The sequence below is a fragment of the Mus pahari genome, chromosome 23, assembly GCF_900095145.1.
Source record: "Mus pahari chromosome 23, PAHARI_EIJ_v1.1, whole genome shotgun sequence".
NCBI classification, from domain to species: domain Eukaryota; kingdom Metazoa; phylum Chordata; class Mammalia; order Rodentia; family Muridae; genus Mus; species Mus pahari.
In genome coordinates this window covers 11630498-11645009 of record NC_034612.1, presented here as the reverse complement: position 1 = coordinate 11645009, position 14512 = coordinate 11630498, and the positions used below count along the sequence as shown (strand labels likewise).

The window sequence follows — 14512 nt, the reverse complement described above, 5'->3', positions numbered from 1 at the left end:
TAGCAAGATCTGACTCCCTCTTCTGGAGTGTCTGAAGACAGCTACAGTGTACTTACTTAAAATAAATAAATAAATCTTTAAAAAAAAAAAAAAAAAAAAAAGAAAAGGAAGAGAATCTTACAGCACCATGGAGGCTCTCTGGCCTGCTATTTACTATAAATGGCCTAGTGAGTCAGTAGTACAGGCCAGGCTCCGAGGGAGCGACCCTGTTGCAGATGAGAGCCAGAGCATGTAGTCAGCAAGACTGAATCTTAGCACTCAGGAGACAGAGACAGGAGGATGTCTATGAGTTCAAGGCCATCCTACTCTACATAGTGAGTTTTAGGACAGCCTGCCTTAAACAAACAAAACAAAAATCTAAGCATGGTAGCACAGGCCTTTAATACTAGTACCAGGGAGGTAGAGGCAGAGGCAGATCAAGGTTAGCATGGTCTACACAGCAAGATTCAGGACAGCCAGGGTTACACAGAGAAACCCTAAAACAAAAAGCTAGGATGGAGATTGGGGTTAACAGTTTGAACAAATATGCTTCTTTCTGCTCTGAACTGCACTCCATCATTCTGGGACAGTTTTAACAGGGCAGAATTCTTTTCTTGACTTGGGGACAGGACCTTATTATATAGCCTAGGTTGGCCTCCAACTCAACTGTCTCTTAGGCTTCCTGAATGCTGTAGTCACATGCATGTGCTATCACACCTGTTTTCTACATCTTAAAAATGAGATGTAATGGGTCGAGAGATGGCTGAGTGGTTAAGAGCACTGACTGCTCTTCCAGAGGACCCGATTCAATTTCCAGCAACCACATGATGGCTCACAACCATCTGTAATGAGATCGGACACCTTCTTCTGGTGTGTCTGAAGATAGCTACAATGTACTCATATACATAAAATAAATAATACATAAATCTTTAAAAACTGAGGTATAATTTTCTAGTATGTTTGTTTTTTTAAGTAGGCCTTGCAATGTTAGCTTTGACCTTGCCAAACCACCTGTGAATTCATGTCCCTCCCTATCTCAGTGCTAAGACTCTCCATTTTAAACTGGGTGGATTTTAGTATGTCCACGCCAACTACTCCATTCATCCTGCATCTGGCCCTACCATCCGTCAACAATCCATTAGCCCAGAAGAAGCTCCATATCTGTTTGCTGGCCCCTCCCATTCCCCTTTTCTCCCAGAACCTGTCTTGTTTCTACTCTCAGTCTCTACAGGAAGGCCTATTCCTGATGTCTGCCAAGCATCTTAACATTCAATTCTGTACGGATCAACATTTCTCATCAGATGTAAGAAGACTTCTCACTTACATCTTCAGATTTCAGCACTTCAGCCCTTTCCACATAGACCAGCTGGCAGACGTCATCTTCGATTGAGTTGAACTGGCGGCCGTTGCACGCCATGTAGAAACTATCCGCATCAGCCTGTGCACACCATGGGAGAGGGGAAAATAAAGGCTGGTCATGGAAGACGCACTCTCCATTCCCACATCCCCACACATTCACAATCGAGGAGAAGGCGAGCATTAGAAACAGCAAACCCTGGAGCCATCAAGTCAACACAGCTCTGCAGCTCGGTGTCCAGGCTGTGGAGAGGTCTGCCTTACAAGGCAGAAGGCAGAGACCATCCAACCTGCCATCTGTCTACAAGTTTCTGGACAGTTCTTTCCCCAGTAGTCATTATTTTTGTGGCACTTGGAAGAAGACACATACTTCTTAAAATTCTGGAACTAAATTGTAACCATCACACAAAAATTGGAAAAAATGGGGGGGGGGGAACGGAGGCTAGGAGTGAAGAGATGGCTCAGAGATTAAGAGCAATGACTGCTCTTCCAGAGGTCCTGAGTTCAATCCCCAGCAACCACATGGTGGCTCAGAACCATCTGAAATGGGGTCTGATGCCCTCTTCTGGTGTGCCTGAAGACAGCTACAGTGTACTCACATCTAATAAATAAATATACAAGCATGCATATATACATACACATACACACACGCACATACATACATGATGCCCTTAAAGAACCATCATTCATTTGAGGAAAAAAAAAGAAAGAAAAAAAGTTGGGCATGCTTCAACAGGCCTTTAATCCCAGCACTTGGGAGGCAGAGGCAGGCAGATCTCTGAGTTCAAGATCATCCTGGTCTACAGAGTGAGTTCCAGGACAGCCAGGGCTACACAGAGAAACCCTGCCTCAAACCAAACCAAACTAAACTTATCATCTTGTTGAAGACGAAGGAGCAGTATGGATGAAAAGCCAGCTCATCTTCAGTTGACTGAGGAAGCACAGCACTCCACACCGATCACCTGTCGGGATGCCCTGTGCAGGTCAAGGTGTCCTAGGTTGGGGCTGGGAGAGAGCTTAGCTCTTTAAGAGCACTGGCTGCTCTCACAAAGGTCCAGGGTTCAGTGCCACATGTGGCAGTTCACAACCCAGACTAACCAGCCTTCAACACTGAGCTGTTCTTTCATGGTGGACAGAAATTGGAATAGACATGGTGATGGTAAAGGCAAACCAAGCGCTGGCTCGGGCTCAGTGTAAAGTAACAAGACGACTCCAGTGTTAAACTCAATTTGTCACGGCAGGGGCGTCAGACCAAACACAGGAAGGCCGCCTGCTTCAGCACGACTCATGCTGACGAGCTGCTTAGGGGATGGGGACAGATTCCTCAAAAGCAAAACTGTTTTCCCTTCCATCACGACTCAAGGCTGTTCCACCAAAGCATCCTACCTGCCTCTCCTCCTCGGGCCCTCAATCTCAAAGCCACAGGACAACTCCAGTAATGTAAGCTCATAGATTTACATTTCTTTTTATTTTATGTGTAGCACATGCATGCAGTGCCTGAGGAGGCCAGCAGAGGGCATCTGACCCCATCAAGTGTGGTTACAGTTCCGACCGCCAATTGGTTGTCAGAGACTGGACTAAGATCCCCTCCAAGAGCAGCCAGCTCTCCAGTCCCACACTTTGGATTTTTGCTTATTTATGTCTTCTTCACATAAGCCCGTGAACTCAGCCCCGAGAAGGGTGGTTAATCCTGATGTAGTTTCCTGAAGGGGCAGTGACTTTAAGTTCACATATGTAGAGCTAGCTGGCTGTGGGACAACCCTTTTTCAACGAAGAGGCCTCCCCACCCTCCAGTGTCCCCAGAGACATTACATTAAATCTCACAGGCTGGGGTGCTCACTGAGGAAGGAGCCAAGCTTGGCTCAACCTCTACAGCACAAGGCACTGACTAAGGCTGCTGGAAGAACAGAGGCCTCCTTGGATCATGAGCTGTGTTAAGTGCTCACCAAGTAACAGGCCTCATCACAAGGACAGGTAGGAGACTGAGCCCACCCGCACTGTGCACATTACATTCATAAGGGAACTGTGCATCTGTATCACAGACATGGACTTTTGAGGCTGGTTTTAGGTCAGCCTGGTCTACAAAGCAAATTCCAAAATAGCCAGGGATGTACAGAGAAACTGTCTGGAAAAAGAAAGAAAGAGAAGGAAGGAGGGAAGGAGGAGAGGGCAAGGGAGGGGAGGGGAGGGTCGGGTCGGGTCTGAGGGGCAGGGGCTGGAGACATGGTTCAGTGTAAAGAGCACTTGCTCTTCAGAGGACCCAGGTTTGGTCCCCAGCACCTGCATGATGCTCACAACCATCCTTAACTTCAGTGGTCAGGGTCAGATGCACTCTTCTGAGCTCCAAGGACATGCACACATTACAGTATATGACATACCCACAGGCAAAACACTCATACACAGAAAAGTAAACACTGCTTGAGGGCAGTTTTCATGACCTCGGCAGACCTTGTCCCTAGAGAGACTAAGTGCTAGAATTATAAACAACCAGAAATTTAAAGAATGCCAACTTCGGGTTTTGTTTAATTTGTTGTTCAACTCTGAGAGGAACAGCCCATTTGATCAGGGCGTCCTCGGCCAGACTGTCACGGACAGCTGCAGAGCTGAGTGGGTTTTTACTGTCTGTTTCTTTGTTTTGAGACAGGGTTTCTCTGTGTAGCCCTGGCTGTCCTAGAACTCACTCTGTAGACCAGGCTGGCCTCGATATCAGAGATTAGCCTGTTTCTGCCTCCTGAGTGCTGGGATGAAAGGTGTGCTCCAGCACTGGCCAGCTGGGCTCTCCCTGTCTTTACATTTAAGAAGACCAGAATCCCAGGCCGTCCTGAATAAGCACACGAGGGAGAAGCCCCTATCGTGACCCAGCCATTTTGGTTTTCATGTTCTGATGATGACTTACAAATTCCTTCCTCAAAGACTGAATTTCCTCAAGGTCATATTATCAATCTATGACTTTTCCCAAACCTCCAAAGAAAGCTGAGAGGACAGGGGCCAGCAAGATGATGCAAAAATTAAAGGCACTTGCCACCAAGCCTCACAGTCCTGGTTTGTTTTTCTTTTCTAGACAGGGTTCCTCTGTGTAGCCCTGGCTGTCCTGGAACTCACTCTGTAGACCAGGCTGGCCTCGAACTCAAAAATCCACCTGCCTCTGCCTCCCGAGTGCTGGGATTAAAGGCATGCGCCACCACTGCCCGGCTCAGCCCTGGTTTTGTAGTGTATTTTCAAAATACCCAGTTACATTATGTGAATGATTTTGCTGTAATTCCAGGTGTGGGATAGGGGGCTGCTTCAGACGGCCCACAGCCGCTAACTCTGAATGTTTCCAGTTCTAGGAGGGGCTTGATTTTTGCCAGCTGAAGACTGTTTACATTTGGGACTCTGGAGAGGGTGTAAATGGGAAAGGCCCAGGAGGGCCTGTGTTGGCTGCCGCTCCCCCTGCAGCTGGGCTTATTACTGCTGGATTGCTGGCTGGAGATATTCTGACCACAAAGACTGGACTTGCCCCAGGGAACTCTAGTCAGCAGGAAGTAGGCTAAGGAGGTCTACACCCCCTTTCCCCTCTACCCTTTCTCTACTACATAGTGTTGGGGGAGAGGGGGCCGTGTTGGAAGGGACTGCTGCCAACACACAAGAAAGTAAACACAGACAGTTAGGGCCAGCAGCAATTACACAACACTCACAAGACTTCTGAGTTCTCGGGGAAAGACAGGAGACCACGGAGAGCTGCCCTTATATGGACTCAGGCTACAGCTGTCACAGCACGCTTCTGACCTAACTTCGGGAAGTGACTAGCTGGGTTCTATGTGCACCTGTTCTGTGGGTCCCTTTAACTCAGAGTTCTGAGTATAAGAGTGCACAGCTGACGTCGAGTGGTGGTGGCACACGTCTTAGCACTTGGGAGGCAGATGCAGGTGGATCTCTGTGAGTTCAGGGCCAGCCTGGTCTACACAGTAAATTCCAAGACAGCCAGGACTATTACATAGAGAAACCCTGTCTTGAAAAACCAAAACCAAAAGGAAAGAGAACTAAATTGTCAATCTGACTTTACAAAGCACCCTACCACTAGGAATATTAAAAATGTGTTTTGAGAGCTGGACAGTGGTTAATAGCACTGGCTGCTCTTTCAGAGGACCCAGGTGTGCATGGCTCACAGCCATCTGCAATGTTCCAGACAAGTGTGGCACCCTCTCCTGGTCTCCATGGACACTACACACAAATGGCGCACAGACATACATGCAAGTGCACAAAAATTTAAATGTTTTTGTTTTTTGAGAGCCCTAGCTGTCCTGGCCCTAAGCAATGCCTCTCTGCCTTTGCTTCCTGAGTCCTGGGATTAAAGGTATGTGTCATCATGCCCCATAAAAGAAATCCTAAAAAATTAAAAACACAAAAGCCAAGGTGTTAACTCTGCTGTAGACCCAGATTCAGAAGTTGACACTGAGGTCAGAAATATACCTCACCCCTGACTGACAGGACGTCTCCTGAGGTGCTTCAGAGACATGGGCCAGTGGCTCTCTAAGTGGTCAGACTTGGTGATTCCAGTTAGTACCAAGAATAGTGACAATATCAAAGGCCCCAGACTATAGCTTGGTCCTCACAGTCTTGCCTGCAGCCAGACTCTTGGTTAGTGTCCCCTGGAGGCATGAGGGAATCTGTATTCTTTGTTTCAAAGGTGAGGAAACTGGCCACAGAGAGGTTAGTGATTAGTTATACTGCTAGACATTAATAACCAAGATGGAGAAGGCCATTTTTCATAGCTAGGACTGGGACACAGGAGTGGTGAGGGGACAGCCACTGTTTTTAAGACACTAGTAACAGCAATACTTTTTAGTATCTACACTATACAAGTGATTAACAAGTACCATGAAGGAAAAGGCACAGAACTAAATTATAAACAAGAACATAATAAGCCCAAATTTGGCATTCACGTCCATGCCTACAATCCCAGGTCAGAAGGCTGAGATGAGGACTATGTCTGAGAGTTCAAGGTTAGCCTGGGATAAATAGGGAAATCCACCGTATAAACTACAGATGAGAACTTGTCAGAAAAAGAGTATCTTTAAATATTACACATTGAGCTGTGGGAGTACATATCGTTAAGCCAAACACTTTGGAGGCAGAGCCTAGCAGATCTCCCTGCCTGAGGCCAGCCTGGTAGATGTGGTTAATTCCAATCCAGCCAGAACTACTTAGTAAACCACTGCCGTGAAAAAAAGATTATGTGGGATGGCTCAGCAAGCGAAGGCGTCTGCTACCAAGCCTCACAGGTTGAGACGCACATGGTAGAAAAATCCAATCAACTCCCGAAAGTTGTCTTCTGATCTACACGTGAGCAAAACATACACATGCATACAAAATAAGTAAGTGATACGTAATTTGTAAAAGTTGTATACATGCCTTTAATCCCAGCACTCGGGAGGCAGAGGCAGGCGGATTTCTGAGTTCGAGACCAGCCTGGTCTACAGAGTGAGTTCCAGGATAGCCAGGGCTACACAGAGAAACCCTGTCTCAAAACAAACAAACAAACAAACAAACAAAAAAAGTTGTATACAGGAGCCAGTGAGATGGCTTGGTGGGTAAAGTCACTTGCCCCAAGCCTAATACTGTGAACCCAATCCCTGTAGCCTACATGAAGAAGAGCACTGACTCCTGCAAGCTGCCCTCCCTGACTACACACATAACACATATTGCTGAACACCCACCACCGCTGTCCACCCTGCATTCCTGGACAAGGAAGTCTGTGTCAAGAGTTCCCTTCACCCACAAACCTTAGTAACCCATTAGAGTGGCAAGAACAAATGATCTGTCAACACACCAATTTGTCAACTAGCAGGATGGGACACTTGATCTGGAAGAAACCATGGAGCTGAGAGAAGTTAATTTTCCACAAATTGTAGCCATGGTTGTCCTAGAACTCATTCTGTAGACCAGTGTAGCCTCAAACTCAGAGACTGCCTGTCTCTGCCTCTGTAGTGGTGGGATTAAAGGCTTGTGCCACCAACACCTGGCTAATATGGTCAAAGTTCAATGGACAAATATCACAGGATAAAAAAAAGCTTGAGTAAACCCAAAGCTGGGGCAGCCCCTCGGGGACATGAGTAGTGGGTAAAACTCACCTCATGCTATGTTCCTATAAAAACACACATGCTCTTAAGAACCAACATGCTTACAGCAGTACTAGGAAGGGAGGAGATGACAAAGCCTTCCTAATTCAAAACTGTACAAACCCTTTCAGGTCAAAGAACACCTCTGTTCTTTCAGGGCATCTGTTGGTGTCTGTACTGTCAACCATTCTTAACACTTCAATATCCCATCAATCAACGCCAACGTTTCAAAAAAAAGCAAAAACTGAAGCCAGCTGTGGTAGCACACTCCTTTGATCTGAAGGCGATCTCTGTGAGTTAGAGGCCAGCCTGGTCTACAGAGTTAGTTCAGGGACACCCAGGGCTACATAGAGAAACCCTGTCTTGGAAAACAAACAAACAAACAAAAAACAGGAAGAAAACCCTAAAAACTGGAAGAAGGAAAAACCTGGGGCACGGGCGAGATAGGTAGTCCAGTGCTGTTACAGCGGCTTAGTTTCCAGCGTCCACGCGGGGAAGTCTGGAACCGTGGGCCCAAGGGGATAGGACAGGCTCTTCTGGCCGCCATGGGCACTCCAAAGAGCATCTTACTAACAGAATCAAGGAACTGGGGACAATGACACAAGGGTTTGGGCTTCTGTGTCCACTGGTTAAGTAAACACAAGCTGGAGATCACACCCAGTCTGATGCATAGAGAGAGACCTTAAGTCAGGTGTGGTCGTGCCCGTCTGTCATCACACTATGTGGGTGGGAGACAGAGGCATGTGATCACAAGTTCAGTGCACATCTGAGCTACAGAGCGAGTCCAAGGGCCGCCTGAGCAACTCAGCAAGACCGTCTCAAAATATAACAAGGTCAAAAAGGGTGTCCAGCAACGAGGAGCACTGTGAGGTGTGGGGGCCAATCTTCAGAACCAAAACAAATAATCATTAAAAAAATGCTTTGTAAATTCTGGGAGTGCAGGCTAGTGGAACAATGGGCAATGCCTCTAATATAGATCAGAAGATTCCAGGTTCAACTCATGGCTGATTTGGTCAAATAAGGTTTTTTTGGTTTTGTTTTTTAATTGGGTATGGTAGTTCCAAAACCTGAGAGACAAAGGCAGACAAATCTCTGTGAATTCCAGGTCAGCCTGGTCTTCAAAGCAAGCACCAGTCTGGACAGGGCAGACAGTGAGGCCTTAGAAAAGAAAACAAAGAAAAGGGCTGGAGAGACGGCTCAGCAGGTAAGAGCCCTGGCTGCTCTTCCAGAGGTTCTGAGTTCAAATCCCAACAACCACATGGTGACTCACAACCATCTGTAATGAGATCTGATGCCCTCTTCAGGGGTGTGTGTGTGTGTGTGTGTGTGTGTACATACATACATATATATAATCTTTAAAAAAAAAAAAGGCCAATGTAATTGTATTTCTTTTTTTGTTTTTGTTTTTTGTTTTTTGAGACAGGGTTTCTCTGTGTAGCCCTGGCTGTCCTGGAACTCACTCTGCAGACGAGGCTGGCCTCGAACTCAGAAATCCACCTGTCTCTGCCTCCCAAGTGCTGGGAGATTGTATTTCTAATAGCCTAGGGGTACCACCTTGCCAACCACACCCTAGGAGCCATATCTTCATCTGAGGCATAAAACCCACAAAACTGGCATCGCAGTTTCTATAGCCCGTCTGCAGCAGAGAGGTGTCTAGCATCTTAACTTTTACCTGCGCACTGAACTTGATCAGCACCATATACTGATTCGGAGTAGAGTCCCTGATGATTTTCATTTGTTCAATTACATCATTGAATGGGGCAACAAACTTCATAAGGTCATGACTGGTCATGGTGGCAGGGACGGTGAGGACACACAGCATGGCACTGCGCCGCACATCTTCTTTTAGGGAGGTCATCTTACTAAGAGGAAGACAATGAGACCGTCTTGAAAAGTCTGGAGAACAACAACCAAATGACTCTTTTGTCCGAGAAATTATGAAAAATAAAATGGCTAGTATTTTACAAATCAACTCAAATAGTTAACTGGTGAGTTTGCTTGAAACACACACTTATGGGTACCTGGGTCCCTTCCCACATATCTGTGGTGCACTTTAACGAAAGCCCTAAATGTTCTACATTACCCCTCACCAGAGTTCTCAATCTTAAAAAAAGGTATTGGATTAGTTCCTTGAGAATTTCACACAATGTATTTTGGTTGTATTCACCTCACACAGCACCTCTCCAGAATTATCAATCCTGATTTAAACAGTTATTAATTTAGACTACTACACTCAGTGTTTTATTCTCTTTTCAAAAAATATTTATTTTTCTGTATATGAGTGTTTGCCTAGACATATGTCTGTACAGGACATGCAGGCCTGGCGCTTAGAAGAAAAGGCCCTGGAAGAAAAGGCCCTTAGAAGAAAAACCCCTGGAACCTGAGTTAAAGATGGTTGTGAGCCACCTTGTGGGTGCTGGAAACTGAACCCAGGTCCTTGCAAGAGCAGCCAGTGCTCTTAACCTCTGAGATATCTCTCCAGTCCCATGTTTCAGTCTCTTTAATTTCTGAATAATAATCTACTGTTGAATAACTAAGGCACAGTGCTACTGTGACGTTGTCTGAAGAGCTCCAGAAGGAGAGTGAGCGCAAATCTATGCAACAACTCTAACCTCCGACAATGGGACTGAAGATTAGAAAAAGTACTGTGGATCTGAACAGCTTGGAGGGAGCGAGAGAAACCTTCTACAGTGCAATTGCTTTTGATATGCTGAAAACAGACACGACAGCTGGGATCCAAAATGGCTACCTGATGACTGGCTGCTTCCCAGTGTCCCTGGAGGGACATGGCAGGCAAGTTAGGGCAAAGACAGTTGTTGAGACATCAACCAATTATCGTATTGAGAGCTGAAGACCCAGCTGGTGGGTCATCTGTCCAGGTGCTGCCTCTCCTTGGGCTTCCAGAAGAGAGCTTTTTTTTTAAACAGGGGAAAAAAAATTTGTAAAAGCCAGGCGTAATGGTGCACACCTTTACAGACCTTGTCTCAAACAACAACAAACAACAGCAAAACCCCTAAAACAAAATAAAACAGGAAGCCGCAAAAACAGGCATGTCAATTACTATCACCTGCTCCTGTGGTTTGGCACAGACGTAAGCATGAGGTGTTTTGACTCCTTTGCTTTTCAATCCCCCAATCAATACCCATGCCCAACGGTTAGTTAATACACTATTTCCCAAGCATTTCTGACATGCATCTACACGTTGATTTTTGAGTAAGGAAAGCTCTGGCCCAATCTACACTGTCAAACGCACAGCACTCAGAACTCTGCAGTCCACAGTACCTGAGGGCAGTATGTTTGTTGTCAAAGCTTTAGCCTTTGACCTTTCGGGCACGGAGTTTTCTCACTACTCAAAGCAAAATCGGAGTGGTCTGAAGGAAGCGAGCTGGGCTTACTTTGTCTTGTATAGGTGCATGATGCCATGGACTATTTCAACGGAAGGGTTGCCACTGAAGAAGGAAATCTGGTCAGGGAGCTGTTTGGATGGAGACTCTGGGGCTGTGTTCACAGACTCACTCTGCTCTCTACTTCTCTGTGCAGAGACGGGGGCTGCCGAAGACTTCTTTTCTTCTGCTGTGTCTCTCACTTCATCTTACAAAGTAAAAATTAGCAGATCACAAACAGCTGGAAATAAGCCTAAGGAGCCTAAGAAAGTTAGAATTTCAAGCGCAAATGGAAATTGTGACAGAGAAACTACGCTATTGCATTAAGAACCGTATTTCTGCTGGGTATGATGGCTTACGCCTGTAATCCCAGCACCAGGAGGCTGAAGCAGGAAAGCTGCAGATGTAAGAGACCCTGTCACAAAGCCCGACAAACCATACTGTTGAACTGTTGGGTTTGGGAATCTCCCCAGAACATGTAAAGCTCTCTCTGCATAAGAATATCTCTTCATACCCTTGTAAAAATCTCTTAACAATAGGGGTGGAGGTGGGACGACAATATTTGGAATGTAAATAAAAATTTAATAATAATTAAAAAAAAAAAAACAAAACAAAAAACCCTTAACACACTCAAAACCCAACAGAAGCTCCTCCCACATCCAGCAGCACCCAAACACAAGCAGGCAACATTCACCACGGACTCCTCGGTGACAGTCAGGGCTCTCTGAAAACCGAACCTTCCAGTTCTGACCACACCTATGTGGGAGATGCAGAAAGCATCCACTTCCTCGGCTGTGTAAGCCAGTAGGGCAGGGACGGGGCAGCAGGCTTCCCTGGGTGTACTGCTCCTCTGGAGCCGAGTTAGTAGTTACAAGCACTCCCACCAGAGGGAAGAGCCCACTTAGTGACAACCCATCTAGTTTCTCCTGTATTATTCTCTTAAAACAGGGTCTTAGGGTATGTTTCCAAACTCCAGGGTTTAAGTAACCCTTTCAAAATAGACAATGAAATATGCTTCACAAATCACATATATAACACAAGTGCTGGGGGAACAAGCATGCTGGAACAGCACCTCAGTTGGGAGAGCGGTAACCTTACATGCATAAAGCCCTGGGTCTGTGCCCATCTGGACGAAAACTAGACGTACGGGATCCCACCACTCAGGAGGTTAACGTAGCAAGAATACAACTTCAAGGCCACCCTCAATAATAAATACACCCAGCCTCAGTGGCTCCTCAACCGCAAAGAAAAAACCCAGCCAGGGGCTCAGAGTGCGAGAGCACGGCCAGGCTAGCTGCGGGCATACCTGCGCTGGCCTTCATGGTCTCAATAATCACATCCGTCATTTCCCGACGGCCAAGGTGCTGGTGGATGATGGCTGCTTTTTCCCCGGCTGACTTCCCTTCTAGACAGGCGACAGCTGAAGCCAATGTCTTCTTTTTGATCTCCTCATCAGACATCTCTCCAGCTGGAGAACACATGAAAGATTAATACCTAATGACAGAACAAATTCCTCTCACTTCTCGGCATTCACTCCAATCAATAGCTTTCCTGTTCCTCTATGGCGCTTCCCCGGGGATGGGGCATTTTCCCAGTGTCTGCCTCAGTCCCTCAGAGTTCTAGTCATGAATAAGCAGCATTTCAGAATCCCGGAGATGTGACTGAAATACCTTAACCTCAGCTCTGAGGCAGGCCCCAGGCCTGTCCAGCACAGCACTCAACCCACACAGCCCAGCACACAGGAGGAGCTCTCCCCCTAGGCTTTGCTGCATAAATGTCTCCAGGACTGGGCCTATATGAAGTTACCTGTTTGTGCCTAGTGCCAACTTAGCTGACTTTCAGATCTAGGGGTCACTTTGAGCTCCGGGAAGCTGCTTGTAACCTTGAAATAAATCAAGCCACTGGAGACTCAAAGACCAAGAAAGACCACAGCTCGCTCTTCTGCTGCAACTCCAAAGAATGGAGCGATGCCATCCTTCTGAGAACAAGCACCAGCCGAGCTCTCCAAACTAAGTGTCCGTTTCTCTTTTCCATCAACTTGGGACATTTAGTACGGATGGCACTTATCAGATCAAGTCTGATTCAGGGCCACGACAAAACTCTTGACGGATACCAAGCCATCGCCCTCTCCCACACACCTTTTTCTCTGTCTGTCTGTTGAGACAGGTTTCCCCCGTAACCCTGCCTGGCTTGTGGTTGCCTGTCCTCCTGCCCCCACTTGAGGAGCCTCGGTGTGATCAGGTAAGGTTGTGACAATCACGGGAAGAGCCGAAGCTGCATAGCCCACTAAGGAAGTCAGTGGCCAAAGGTGAAGACGTCAGCCTGTCGGGGGCCCCGGCTGGGTTAGAACCCGCGTTTCCAGCCACTCACACCGAACTTTGGACAAATCCTTTCCCCACCGGCCAGTCTGCCTGCCGGCTCGGGAAAGGGGCACAGCATCCCTCCCCGCACCCCGCGCCCGGGGCCGCGCTTTCCCGCAGCGAGGACGACGTCGAGCAGAGGCGCCTGCCGAGCCCTGGGGTGGGCGGGTGGAGCGAGGGCTGCTGCCCGGCGCGAGGCCGCCAACTCACCGGCGGCGCTGAAGCCGAAGTCGGCGGGGACCGGCGAGTGACCCGCGAGCTCCAGTCGGATGACCACCAGTGACACACTCATAGGACAGGCGCTGCTCGCCGGGGGCCCCGGTGGGCTGACGGAAGGCTGCGGCCCGAGCCCAGAGGCCGAGCGGCCCGCGGTCGGCAGTGCCGCCACCGCCTCAGAAGCCGCGGCCGCCGCCTCAGCAGCGGCAGCCCCCCCGTCGCGCGCAGCCGGCCGAGCCACAACAACCTCCGCTTCCGCCTCTCGGCCGCCGTCTCTGACCCTCGGGGTGGCGCACGCGCACGCGCACGCGCCGGCGGGAAAGGGGCGAGGCCCCGGGCGCGCATGCGCTTTCGGCAGCCGCTTCTGCCCCTCGGCGGACCGTCTGGACCGAGCAGTGTCCGAGGAGCGTGCGCAGTGCGCGCAGAGCGTTCTGCCTTCTGTTTCGCGTTTGACCCCTCTCTCCGTTTGTCCTCCTTAGATTTCCCGCAGGGCTCACCGAGACTCTATGGGTCCGCAGACACTCTGAGGGTTCCTGGGTCTTCGACCTCAGGGTTGTAACTTTCTGCAGGTATGGCGAGGGGCTGGTTAGGAGCGCAATGGCTTCACAGATAATCCACTGAGAGCGGAGCACTGCGGGGCTCCGTGGGATGATGATTTTGTGGACACAGAAAACAGCCCCAGACAGGACAAGCTTGGGCACTCGTGCGATCCTGAGCTAGTTATTGCATAACCACACGGTTGTGTGAAATGAAACGCTGCCTAGAGACAGGGATTCGCTGGAAAGCCTATGTAGTTTATGGTTAAATTTGGTTTTGTTGTTTGTGTTTGGTTTTATTTTTTGTTTGTTTTTGTTGTTTTCTTCTCCCAGTCAGAGTTTCTCCGAGTACGCCTAACTGTCCTGGAACTCACTGTGTAGACCAGTCTGTCCTAGAACTCAGAGATCTGCCTGCTTCTGCCTCCAGAGTTGTGGGATACATCCCTACCCTACCACCATCTGGCCATTGTTTAGTTGTTTTGAGGTTTTGAGTTGTTTTGAGACAAGCTCTGTTGTAGCCCAAGATATCTGGAGGTAAGATATAGGAGGAAAGATAAGCTGTGTTCTCTATGTATTGGAAA

At 48.0% G+C, this 14512-nt stretch overlaps 2 protein-coding genes across 4 annotated transcripts in view; one reads left to right on the top strand and one right to left on the bottom strand.

The window, feature by feature from the left end:
- Brap (BRCA1 associated protein) overlaps nt 1–13637 on the bottom strand; it is a 26151-nt gene extending 12514 nt beyond the window's left edge. Inside the window, exons 1-5 of the mRNA XM_021186676.2 lie at nt 13390–13637; nt 12126–12287; nt 10832–11027; nt 9109–9298; nt 1304–1417 (exon numbers count right to left, since the gene is read on the bottom strand). Coding sequence (XP_021042335.1) covers nt 1304–1417; nt 9109–9298; nt 10832–11027; nt 12126–12287; nt 13390–13471 — 744 coding nt within the window. The 5' untranslated portion in view covers nt 13472–13637. The remainder of the gene's footprint in view (nt 1–1303; nt 1418–9108; nt 9299–10831; nt 11028–12125; nt 12288–13389) is intronic.
- Nucleotides 13638–13742: 105 nt separating this feature from the next.
- Acad10 (acyl-CoA dehydrogenase family member 10) overlaps nt 13743–14512 on the top strand; it is a 43909-nt gene continuing 43139 nt past the window's right edge. Inside the window, exon 1 of one of the 3 annotated variants that reach the window (XM_021186981.1) lies at nt 13743–13964. The gene's annotated coding sequence lies outside the window, so the exon portion shown is untranslated. Of the gene's footprint in view, nt 13965–14013; nt 14466–14512 lie in introns of those variants that run through there. The other 2 variants (XM_029533700.1, XM_029533699.1) reach the window with 2 other exon arrangements.